Here is a 13,758-nt window from a genome sequence, read left to right on the forward strand (position 1 = left end):
CCTACCAAACGAATTGGAAAGTCCCTAAGATTTGTTGGATATGCTATACATTACAATCCCATAGTCTATATATGGTTTAAATTGATGAAAATTGGAAGCATTCCCATTTCCTCATACATTTGTTCTGTCCATTTCTGTGCTTTCCCGAACAGAGCTGCCAATAACGAGCAACTCATCGACGAGCAACGAAGGGGAAATCGTAAGATGTAAAGTCTCCGTGAACAAAGGAAAAGGAGGAGAACGAAGGGGAGTATTTGCCTAGAGTATAAACAGTGGATCTCGCTGAGGCAAACTTTCATCATTCGTGAGGACACCGACTGAACAACATCGTTGCTGGGCGAACTGGACGGCGAGGGATCGAATGCCTTTCTCAAGGCAATGGGGGTGGAGGAGTAATATTATGGATAAAGTAAAGCTTTGCAAGGGCCTTTTTGAATATTAGAGACGAATGAACTGAAGAAGTTTAAAGTCTCAAGCAAGGAAGGAAGGCAAACATTCAGTATCATTCTGTATTCAGAGCAATGAATATCGCTCGTTCTTCCTTGTTTTGTGTCATCACATGTCTTCGTTTCGGATTGAGCTGTGGACGCGACCAAATTACTCACTCGCTGATGTCTCTGGCATTGCAGTCATTGCATCAACCTTACGCTAGGGTATTGGTAATGAATCTCTGCTGAGGCAAATATTCAGCCTTCTTCCAAGCAGTTAACATTGTTTGTTTTCTGTCATCAATGCATTGAACTGACGCTATAGTGAAGCAGGTGTTAAGGTTGTGCACCAAAAATTATTTGGGGAATACCAAGTTATTCAATAAGTTATATTAAGTTATTGATGCTGTCTTCAACTAGGATTGCATTTGCGCGAATATTGATCATAATGAAGCAGCGCTACTCTTTTCGAGGTTGTTGACATTAACAGATAGAGTTTATTTCGTTTGTTTAGTCACCAAGAAAGTAAATGTCGTTTTGAAATGTTGTATGTGATTTGGTTTCGCTTGCCAGTAGCAAAACTTTCTCCACTAAGGATGACAGCTTCGCTTATCTCGAACATGTATTTTTCTGCGAGCACAAGATTGAATCAACAAACAACTATCGTCAAATGATTGTACAATAAAAAAAACATATTTCACGGCGCCCAAACTGGTATTTTCGTAGCATTATAAAATAATATCCGCAATTATAAACAAGCGACTTGAATTAAACTACAGCGTAGTTCTACGTCAACAATGCGGTCGTGCCTTGAACACAACCTCTTATATTATTTTTAAACGACCTCTGGAGCGATTCACTAATTAAATCGGTACCACAGAATCGATCTTTCAAAAATTAAAAGCCTTTTTATAATCCATTTATTCATTCTATATAAGTTTCGTCTTTTCTTTCAACAGGAAATACAAATTGCGTATTTCTATTCAAACATCAAAAGCATTTTGTTTTGTGCCTCAGCAACTTTACTTACAAAAACATTAAAGTCCATGAAAAACTAATTTTCAATATTCATCTTATGCCATCATGGAATTATTTAATTAAACAAAATATTTGACAACACATAATTAGAAGTGTATATCAATACCACCGAATAATTCGAGTTCTGGAATTTCGAAAACATTGTCTTCTTGAATTAGTCTCTTAGTAGCAGTTAATTATTCATAGTCATATTTTCACCTCAGAATACATTCACAGAATATGCTCGAAAGAAACTCTATGCTTGAACTTTTCAGAAATCTTTCAAAATATCCATTCATTGGGATTATTGATTCAGATACAACTTCAAACAAATGATGACAAAGCCAAATACTTCAAATACTTCAAACTCGGAGAATTCATTTGTCTCTAGTTTAAATAGGTCTTTTCGAGCCTCTTTATATCAAAACATCATTATCACGGTTTGATTGTATCGAGCTGCGATGGCTCTTATATTCAATCGAGAGAATTTCGCATACTTTGGTACAGATCGTTAGGTGTTCAGCTCCAGTAGAGAAACGAAAACTGCATCGCAAGCCCCACTCCTTGTGATTCATCAGCCAACTAGAACTGCAAAAAATTCGAGGTCTACCGGCAAGGAACATTCAGTGTATTTCAAACTGTGGTGCAGCTCGCACCACAAACCAATTAAACTCACCAGAGAAGCAAAATATTAACCATATGAGCTTTATCTTCCCACCAACAACGGTAAAAGTGGCACAATTTCCTGTCAGAACGGATTTCCTCGATCGTCAGGTTTGAGTTGGGCTGCAAAACATCAAAAGCAAAACCTCAAATTGAATGTGATTATTTTTTTTAACGCCAGTTTTAGAAATGAACTTTTCGGCTGGAACTGATGTTACTACACCTTCTAGTTCAGTGATCTTGAAAGTCACTGGTAGCATTACCTCTCGTCTCTCAGTAGATGCCGCTAGTTATGATCATGTCTGCATTTGCACGGAAGGTATTCGAAGAAGAATCAGACTGACTGTCAGCAAGCTTGATGAAGTGATCCAAATGTTTATAAAAAAATTTAGGTGGTCGTTGGAAAGATTAAAATCGATGTACTCTGAACAAAAATCTATAAAAAGTTTGTGTAAGATCTAAAAAGTCGAAGGAAAAAAATCGACTTTCACAATTTTTTTTCCAATACATATAATCGATTGAAAGACTCGGAAATTTAAAAGGAAAAGATCGATCTAAGATCGCCCAATCCTAATTCTAGTTCTCACTTGTTTTGTCGTCTCATCCTATTTTAATAATTCGTCAACAGAGCATTATTCTGGCTTTGTGTTGCGCATTAGACCTAGTCGGACGAAGAAGTTTGAGAATAATTCTTGCGCAATTGTGCTATCGCATAATGGTCATGACAATTTGCAGACGGATACTAGAAATTTAAAAATTTCTTATAGGTCTAGGAAAAATTTATTGTGCCTCTAGGGAACGAGTTTCAAATTAAGATCGCATTTATTTCTCGGTAGGACCTGCACTCTAATCACTCTAATCCAGTGGTGGAATTTCATGAGCATTCTGCTTAATCATGATTCGATATACGCAGTTATAATCTCGAGCAATGCATCTTCGAGTATACTCACTGTTCATGAGTTCATGAGTAAGAATGAATGTGGCAAATATGTTACTCACGAGAAACACAGCTGCGAGTATGCTCAGTGTTTTTCATTCATGAGTATGGATGAATATTCACTCAGGGCCTGTCAAACAGTTCACTACATTAGGCAAATCAAAACAAAAACAAAACGCGGTGCGGAAAAAACGAAAGCGGAAAAATGTCCGAAATACCTTCCGGAAACAGTGAATCGAGTGATTCTTGTTCGTCGGCAGGAAGAGAAAACATTCCGCCGGTCATAGAAGTATCTGTAGTGCCAAAAGTAATCAGTGCTCGAAATGGGAGCATGAAACCACCTTCAAAGCGCTCCATCATCACCACCTACACGGAAGAGCGCTTGTTAATTGGAGAAAAGATGATTTGCTGTGTCCTGGGAGAAAATTGTTTATACGAGCAGAAAGTATTTCGTCAGTCAAATTTCGAGCGTCACTTCCGACTCTGCCACCCGGTGGAATACGACCGCTTGTGTATTGGTCCATCTGCTGCAAAGAGTAGCAGTCCGAATATGGAACCAGCTATAACGATTAGAATGACAAAGCAACGGCTAGTAGGTGGAATTATCAAGATGGTGGCCATACATGGACTTCCGTTCGAAGCCACGGAATGGGAAGGATTTCGGGAAGTGGTAGATCCACTGCTAAGGGCCTATAACTTGACCATCAATAGACACAACATTACTCAGTACGTGACAAAAGCCGCAGAAGGTATCGATTGGATGATAGGCCAAGAGTTGAACGGGAAGCTGATTTCACTCAAATTAGACATTGTATCAAAAATGTATCGAAGCATGCTGGGAATCAACTGTCAATACATAAACAACAGTGGAATTGATGTAAAACGAAATCTTGGTAAGTATTATTGTATCACTTGCATCCGTGAAAAATGTTGAAATGAAACGAAACGAAAACAAACATGAAGGATCTTCCGTCGCTTTCAAATGTTGACCTTGACTTTCGTTTTCTACATCTGCTGCATGAATCATGCTAGTAAACCTCTTTGTTGTAGGTATTATTGAGCTGCACAATCGTCACACTAGCCAAAACATCAAAGAAGAGCTGGTAAAAGTGTTGAAAACCTTCAACGTGGAAATGTGGCAAATAATGTCCATCACAATTGACAACGCGTCAAATATGGTCAAATTAGTTGATATTCTGTCAGATGAGATCGAATATCCACTGGAGGTTGGATTTGAGTATCGCGGAGAAGTAGCGACCGATGACATAACCACGTTTAACGAACTTGACGCTGATGATGATTTTGATACGCTTGATGATTCCCTTGAGAGACCTGCAGTTCTGGAGTGGGTACGCGTTTTGGAGGAGTTTGCACCTAATGCTTTCATTACCGCTATTCGTTGTGGAGCCCACACCACTCAGTTGGTGGTCCACGACGTTTGCAAGGATATTCTGAAAGAGATCAGGAAGAAGGTGAAGAAGTTCCGGTCGACTGAATATAAAGCGTCCTTTGACGTCAGTGAAGGAGGTTCATATCCACCACTTCCAAACGAAACTCGTTGGAATTCGGATTATAAAATGTTGTATGAACTTATAAAACGGAGAACATTTTTCGAGAAGCTGGGAACACAATATTCTGTTTTGGGTACTAAAAGTGTTATAATATTCAAGTCTTCATTCAGTCTTAGCATTAATGATTATCACCTTTCAGACCTATCAAACTATTGGAATTAAGGAATTAAAGAATATGTAACTGCATTTAATCCGTTGTATCAATGCACCATCGCTGTACAAAAACTTGAGTTAAGTCTATCAGATTTTTACATCGAATGGATTCGAGCATATGGTAGTATTCGGGAGTTAGAAGGTTCTAATCGATTCAAACCGAAGCTCATTGCATCAATGGATCGTCGTCAAAATCAGCTGTTTTGTAATCATATCTTCCGGGCAGCTGTTTATTTTGATCCGCGTCTCAATTTCAATGGATCGAGTTTGCTCTCTCAGCCGCAGACATTGAAGGAAGACATAGTGGTGACTATTCCTCAAAACCATGTTTTTTCGCCAATAATTCCATTTTTTATAGAAATTTTGTCTGCACATTTGGTCAAGGATCAAATCTCGAAATAATCAATCGGAAGATAATGATTCAATCTCTACAATTTCCTTGGGTTCAGAAATTCCGTCTTGTGATAAATTCAGCCTGAATGAGTATTTAACTCGCACCATTGGATTGGGTGCTACTCAAACGATTCAATCGGCTTCCTTGGAATTGAAGATTTGCAGTATTCAATATCAACAAAGAATCGATGCAGATAAGCCCTTCAACGTTATTCAGTACTGGACAGCGAGGAGATTTGAGGAGCCGCAACTTTGGGCGATTGCTAAGATCGTTCTTGGTGTACCTGCAACACAATGCTCTATTGAACGAGATTTCAATTTATTTAGTTCCATTTTGACAAAGTCAAGAAACAAACTGAGTTCAAAAAGTCTCCAAGATATATTGAAAGTTCGAACAAACAATAGTCTTGTGAAATCCGCTCTAGCTTACATGTTCAGCAAAGATAAGCACATTCTGGAAGCCCTTTCATTATCAGTATCTACTTCATAAAATCAAGTAGGAGGAAATAAGTAGAATAAAATCGAAGAAAGAGAAGAGAAATTCAGAGATAAAAATGTAAAAATATGGCCTAAATAAAGTACCAGAACCAAAAAAAAAGTCAATTAATGATCCGTGTGATCATGTTGTGAAAACTATTCACGGACTCGTAGGTAGAGCAATGAACACATGAAGAACTAGTAAAGACAAGAAGAAAGAAGGTGAGCGGAACACTTTGTAATAGCTCAAAACTGTAAACAATTAATGTAAAATTGTAAATCTTACTTTTCTTTTTGGTCTAATATCTCGTAAATCAAACAATTTATGCCTAATAGAATTCATCTAGCTCCTAAAATAGTTTTTTTTCAAATCCTCTAATAAATTTACGTCTCTACTGATTTTTTCTTTGATTTCAGACTTTATTAATTTAGTCCAATATAGTTGCCAACTCGATGCACCATATAAATTTTGTTTCTATAATTACATCATTCAAATACTTATCCTGTCCTGTATTAAACAAAGTATAAAATTACGCTATTATTAAGTATAAAAACTTAATAATAGCGACTTTAAGCGATTGGCATTTTTGAAGCGCCTTTTTGTCAAAAAAGTTAATCGTTAAATAGTTTGAAATATTCAGATTATTATTTTTTATTGTGTCTCTTGTTACTTGCGGATAACTTGCGAATCATATTTTACATGTTGCCCTTTTGTGGAACAATCAATGTATTAAATGTGTTAACAAAGAAAAAAAAAAGAGAAAGAAGTAAATCTTATTCTAAAATCCATTCTTCCCCATGCTCGCAATTTGATTACCGTGAGTAAAGTTACATTTTGCTGCTCGCTTTGTTTACGAATAAAATTATGCGAACAAGCTCACATGTCTGTGAATCACGATGAACTAGAATTTTGGTTCATTTTTGTTCGTGAACTATGGAGAAAGAGAGGCTGTCCAAATAAATGAACTCGTGAGCGTGGTTGATGTCAATAATGTAGTAATAACTCGCGACTGTGCTCATGATGCGAACATTTCCATCACTGCTCTGATCCCAATGCTGGATCCAAAATTCCCATAAAAATGCTCAATCAATGCATTGGCCGAATTTCAGCAAAATTCCAACCAGATTTTTACGGATGACTGGTTGTATAATGCGCTGTGGTTCTTTCCAAAAACTAAAGTTAAATACTGAATATAATTGAACACAATTACGAGCGTCATATTTATTAAATTTATATATAAAATTCACACACAACGCCACAGAAAAAAATACAACCAAAATCCGCGCTCATCAGCTGCCGAAACACAAAAGTCCACCGAATACGCACAAATGGTTCAACAATTGAAACTTTGACTCAATACAAAAAAAAACAATATGAGGGCTTAGTTTATATCACATTTCGCAGCATTGATTGCATTGTGAAATACGATTGCCGGCGCCACCGAGAACAAAAAAGTGACATTTTTTTGCATCCCTTTTGGATACCAATGGAGACGCCAGGTCTAATTACCCGTTTTGTTTGCGCATGATATTGTTGCTCATTGTTCACTGCTTCACCGAATGAATGGCTTTGGGCGATAACGGTCCAGGGGGGGGGGGGGGCGGATGGCTTCCCCCGAAAGAACCAATTCCGTATGGCGGAATGATGCGGTCAGTGAGCGAAATAAATCCAAAGCGATTTATTCAGCTTTCGCACGTCATTAAAACTAATCAATCCGTTGATGTGTGTGGGTGTGTGTGCGCGTATGTGCGTCCATTAAATACGATACTCTCACTCACAACAAGCATCCTATCGCTGCTGCAATTTAAAAGCGACACCACGGTGAGGACACGGTGACCCCGGATGAGTGGAAGTGGAAGTTCGCATTTTCCGGGAATTAATTTCAATATCCGCGGTAAGCCCAGTTGTTTGTATGACACACACGCCCGAAAAAAATTGGATCGACAGATGGCTTGTTTGTGTGCAGATTGACTCCTTTTTCATTGGTGTTGTTGGTATTTGTTGACTTGCCACATACACACAACCATCCACCCCCGCGATGGATGTTGGACAGCTTGCCGATTGGGGGCTGCACTGCACTGAATGGATATCATGGTGATAATGGTTAATGGGGACTTTCTTTTATGACAATGCAGGGATCATGAAATGCGAATGGTAGCGGTATTGATGCGTGTTTATTTTCGCTCTCCGGCACGGAATTATTCAGAGCAACAGAAAAATAAAAACAAATAAACAAAAGAAACCATGGCCATTTTCCAGCAGCAGCCGTAAAGCAAGATTGATGGGAATGGAATTCAGAAGAGGCACGCAGCTCGGCACCGGTGCGATGTCGGATAATCTGCCACTATAATCCGTGTTCGCCATTGGAAATTGAGTTAGGGGAAATGTTTTTTTTATTATCGCCATAATCCGAGCGCACTATCCGGGTAAACAGTTGCTGTTTGATTTGATTCGTCTCTCAATGGAAGCGAATTATTATACAGCAAACTGTTGCTAGTAGATTGCGATAGAAAACGACGAAGAACGATTGGAATTGCATATTTTAACACGAGCAGAAACTAACTTATGAAGCAAAGCTCAGATTAATTATATGGAATAAATTATGGCTCAATGGTTTCGTAAATCAGCAATTAAGAACTCATTTTGTAGAATAAATTAATTTCACAACGAATATTTCATTTCGTTTCATGGATGGGTGTCTTCCCCAGGGTTATCATATCTACAGAATAATCTGTATTTAAACAGATTTTTCAGCCTTTTTTTTTATTAAATCGTTTATTTTTACAGTTACATAAGTTTAAAGGAGCCAAACTCCTGACTGTATTGTTACAAGTATATATAAACATTTTTCCTTAATTCTAATGTTAATGGTGTAGAAAACCGATTACTCGCGGTCTACTTGAGTTTAGAAGGGTGACATATTTACTTCAGCAAAAGGAAGGGATAAAAGGATATGTTAACAATGTTCACTCTCACATTCATTACACTCAATTCTTAAGCCTATCTTATATCTAATATGTATTTACATTTCACCTTATTCTATTGTTAATGAGAAGGGATTTGATTTCTCGCGAAGGAAAAGGAAAAGGAGAATATATTCAGACTTTTTGAAATCAAGAATTGGCAGACACAGATTACAGATTTTCTTGATTTTAATACAGTTTTTCATATTTTTCAAAATAAAATCAATACAAATACAAATACAAAAACAAAATCCAATATTAGTTATGGCTTGATCTCAATATTATTTTTTTTCACAACACACCAATTTTATTCATATAGCATTCGAATCAGTCTGAATGGGAATAATTTTGGCATTCATATGTAGCGTGTAGTACTGCTTTTTTTCTAAGGCGATAGGACGCAAAAGTCTGCGCCATCGGCTAGCTTTACAATAAATAAATAACACTGTTTATCTTTTCCCTACTAGAGCACAGTTAATGCGAATTTTTACGTGGATACCTTCAGCAACATCAAATTCATAAAAACTATGCCCATCAATGATACCAAGGCTAAGATTATGCTTCACGATTGAACTCATAAATTTAACCCTTTGCAGTCGTATTGAATTAAGACATCGCAGTTATTTTTACTTGAAAAGGCAGTGATGTATAGCTATGTGAGATTATGAAGAATGAACAAGATTCCTTTATTTTTCGTAAACTTCCGATAAGTAATTACTAAACAATATTTTTCTGTTTATCTTAAAAAAAAAAAGTGCTATAATTCTTCTTCGTGTGATATCTTTTGCATGTACAAGTCGGACTCGATTATCCGAAAACTCGCTTATCCGGGATTCGATTATCCGGAATTTTAGACTCGATTATCCGGAGTATTTTATTTTTGATTTACGGAAATTTTGAATAATTTGTACAATAATTCTATATTGAATAGCTAATATGAGTATCAAATGAAAGGGCTTGAGAACATAGTTATTCATGAAAAATATAAATCCAAGATGGCGGCCACTACAAAATGGCGGATCACATATTTTCTCAGAACCCTATCAATATAGGTGTTAAATGAAAGAGCTTGAATATTGCTATCAAATGAAATAATTTGACTAATAGAATACAATATATCATCAAAATATTCCGAAGAATGTTAGGTAGAAAATAAAAATGAAAAAACCATTTTTTTTGAATGGTTTTAATGTAGAAAAGTATACTAATGATACCGATAATTTACTAAAAACAGAAAAATAATATGAGTAAAAAATTTGTACTAAATGCTAGAAAATAATTAGACAAGTAGCAGTTAGTAGTTATCACATTCGTTCCTTCATTAATCTAGGGCAATGATGAGACTAAAAAAAATCGTGGGGTATATGATGAAACAACTAATGGAAATTGAACGTTTATTTCTTACCTATTTTCTTCAGAATATTTTCATGATTTACTGTATTCTATTAGTCAAATCATTTCATTTGATACCGATATTGAAGGGATTGCAAAAAATACATAGTCGACCATTTAGTGGCGGCGACCTTTTTGAATTTATGTTGTTTATTATGTATCGTGTTCTACAAGTCAAATCATTCAGCCATTTTTTAACGACGGCCAAATTGAATTTTTCAATATCATGGAAAACGCAGTTTTATAATGACAGTAGAATTAAATGTATGTTCCAAATTTCAGATCAATCAGTCAACAGGAATGGGGTCAATTTTCTATTAATTTGGGACAACCCTACCAACATTCAAGCATACATAGAAACAGGTCAAGCTGAAAGAAACCATTAAAAAAGTAATAAGTTGTTTGGGGACTGCACCCATCTTGGAATTGGATTTTTCATTATCTGCTATGTCCTACTAGTCGAGAATTTTTGTTTGATTTTGATGAGGTTTTGAAAAAAAATATATATGGCGCTATTTTGTGGTGGCGGTCATTTCGGATTTACATTTTTCATAAATCACTGTGTTCTTCTAGTCAATCCCTTCCATTTGATATACATATTGATGGGGTTCTGAGAAAATTTGTAATCCGCCATTTTGTAGCGGCCGCCATTTTGGAAAGATCATGGAATACGCAGTTTCATAATGACACCAGAGATAAAGATTTGCCACACAAATGAAACACAAATTACTCGAGAATTAACCAAGCAAAAGAAACCAAGTCAGGCATGTGGACGTTTTAGGATGCAATAAAGGGTTCTATGGTGGTTAGACACTCCTCCCCCCTCTCTTAGGGGGGCTGCCATGCAAATGGAACTCAAATTTTTGTATTATTCGAGAACTAATCAAGTAAATGAAACCAAATTCGGTATATTGAGATTATTCCATATAATGGAGAAATATGTTATTTGCGAGTGGTTGAAAAATCTTGAACGAGAATTGTGTCTGAAAAAAATCTGATATTATAATGATGAGTTTTGGTACAATACTAGGAATTTTATAGTAAAAGGTAAATTCAACGGAGTCGATTAGAAGATCAATCAATGAACAGTTCTGCGATTGGACTCATGAACTTGCGCTTAGTAAGAAAACATGAATGTTTGAAGGTATTGATAACAAAAACAAACGTTGGGCGGAACGAAGTTTGCCGGGTCAGCAAGTTTAAAATAAAAAAAGGGCGCTATGAGCGTGAAATTTCATTTGTTTTCAAAAAAAAATATCTTAAAGAAGAATCGAGATTCTTTGACGCAGGATTACGTTTTCGAGGATATACATATACATATACAGACATTTCATAATGATTTCTTGGTTCATGATGTTTTTGTAACAATCGATTTGGACACTCCTCAACAATCTGTTGCAATGCAATTATAAAATTTCCAGTAGCCTATATGTTAAAATAGCGTTGAAAATAGAACTTCTATTTTCTCATATATCTGTGTAGACCACAAGGCGTTTCTCTAACACGGACTAGAAAATCAGTCTAGTCCGGATTAGAAAAACACATTGCGGTCTAGTCATTTATAGTAATTTTTCGCACAACTCAAAGCGAAAAGAAGAGATTAACTCAATTCACGAAATATTGAAGCTCAAACCATTGTAAATGCTGAGGTTGCCCGCAACTAACTGGCTCTCACTGGAATCTGTCGTTAAACATAACCTAGAGAGATTCAACTACGGCCGAAACCAAAAAATTAAACGAAGTTTGAACCGTTTTAAAAGATTTGATGACCAAACCTATTTTATTATTTTTTGAACTACGTCCAGTGTTTGAATTGTTTCCTTATTGTGCTACCTTTCAATTCATTGCATTTATTACATTTTTGTGTTACATACAGATTTCAATACAGATGTTTTGAGAAAACACTAAGATAAAAAGATTTTTTCAGACCAAAAACACAGATTTTATTATGGCACCCTGGTCACGAGTTCAATTCCCCATCCGAGTGACGATCTGGCCAGTAGGTTAAAAGTCACTATAATAAAGAAAACAATCTTAAATCGAATACAGTCTGGTATTGAATGTTCTGTAATCAATAAATCAATAAACATAATTTTGACGCTTTGAAAAGTTATGAAAAATCTGATCCTTTAGAAACCAAAAACATCGGCAAATTCATGTACACTAAGAGGCAGAAATACATTTCAGATGAAATCTGGTGGCTAGGGTTGTTCCAAACGTGTCACACCGGTGATTTTATTTTATAGTTTCCTATTCATCGCTCCAACAGATGATAGTTTCGAACATTGACAGATATGAACAGTACACACTAAATTTGTCATGGACATTTGTATGTGTGGTGCAGTATTTAGAAATAGTGTGAAATCCAATTTTCCATTATAGCCCTGTTCTGAAACGAATGTTCATTCACAGTTGACAAGAAAAACGATCTTTCGTTTTTTCGTATGGATATATTGCACACTTGTGAAGAAAAACAAGGGCTAGACAGTTCAGCCTAGTTTAACCTGTGGGTATTTTTAGTTATTTGACATAGAACTTATTTTTTTTTGTCCAAAGGCCTGGTTTAGATAGCTTACCATCAACCCGAATGAACAGTCAGAAGTGCAACGAAGAGCTTCAGAGTCATTTACTTCTGTTTTTGCATCAAAAACGCCGTGATAATTGGGTAACTTATCATCCATTCATAAAATCCGGAAAGTCATTGCCTGGTTTGATGGATAGGGACTTAAGATTCTGGACTGGTCAGCTTGTTTACCAAATCAAAACCCTGTCAGGAACTTATGAGGAGTGATCGGACGAATAGTAGATGCAGCTTACAAGCAGTATGTGTCATTTGAAGAGCTTGAGCGAGCAGTATACTCTGCGTAGAACGAGATACACACTACAACATGGCACAGCTTGGTCGTAACCACCCCGAAAGGGTTATTTGAGCTGATTGAGAACTAAAGATGGCCTACGAATCAGAAACATAACGTAATTCATGTTAAATCAGCGTTAATTTTGCAAAGGAGTGATTATTTTTCCATCTGGTTCTAGAGTTATGAAACACTGGAATTTTAGTTTTTCGAATGATTCGCGCCTGAACACAACAATAAATTAGCAATGGCCAGTTTTATAAATGAAGATAGTTATTGTATTCTACACTATATACTTCAATTCAACCGACTTCTTAGATATCTCTGGAAACTTAGAAAATAATGAGTTTACCCTTCTATAGTTGTGAAACGCAGTGTATAATGCAATTTGTTAATGACTTGTACATAATTCTGATTCAACGGAAATTAATCCGAAATCTCAAATATTATTATTGTACGTGTGCGTGTCGTGTTCGTGGACTGTGTTTAATCTTCATTTGCATATAATTTGTCAGTATTGTTTTCGTTCCCATCATTTAGCACCATCGTATTTGCACCTGTGTACTCCACCCATTAATCGCTCGAGCTGAAGCTCCATTCTCATTTCATGTTCTAATTCCATGAATTTTACAGTTTCCAGCTCGTGGCGGCTACGAGGGCAGCTACTCTGGAAGCGGAGGTGGCCGAGGCCGTTCGAGGGTAAGTTTCTATCATGCAAATGTCCAACCCATTCATTATTATTCATTGAAAACGTAATCAAAATATGAAAAAATTAAAATAACGCAACAATGGCACAACAAAACAGTAACGAATGACCCAGCAGATAAACCGAAAACAGTGAAACAGACCAACGGCGCAAAAAAAAAGCGATCCACGTGTCACAAAAAGGCGAAGCGCGGCCTGGTCCT

At 36.5% G+C, this 13,758-nt stretch overlaps 1 protein-coding gene across 15 annotated transcripts in view; it reads left to right on the forward strand.

Moving 5' to 3' along the window:
- LOC129768776 (disintegrin and metalloproteinase domain-containing protein 11) overlaps positions 1-13,758 on the forward strand; it is a 912,619-nt gene that overhangs the window by 498,239 nt on the left and 400,622 nt on the right. For all 15 annotated transcript variants that reach the window (XM_055770661.1, XM_055770645.1, XM_055770693.1 and 12 more), the window contains exon 5: positions 13,484-13,549. In XM_055770661.1, the coding sequence (XP_055626636.1) occupies positions 13,484-13,549 (66 nt within the window). The remainder of the gene's footprint in view (positions 1-13,483; positions 13,550-13,758) is intronic.

This window comes from Toxorhynchites rutilus, chromosome 1, assembly GCF_029784135.1.
Source record: "Toxorhynchites rutilus septentrionalis strain SRP chromosome 1, ASM2978413v1, whole genome shotgun sequence".
NCBI classification, from domain to species: Eukaryota; Metazoa; Arthropoda; class Insecta; order Diptera; family Culicidae; genus Toxorhynchites; species Toxorhynchites rutilus.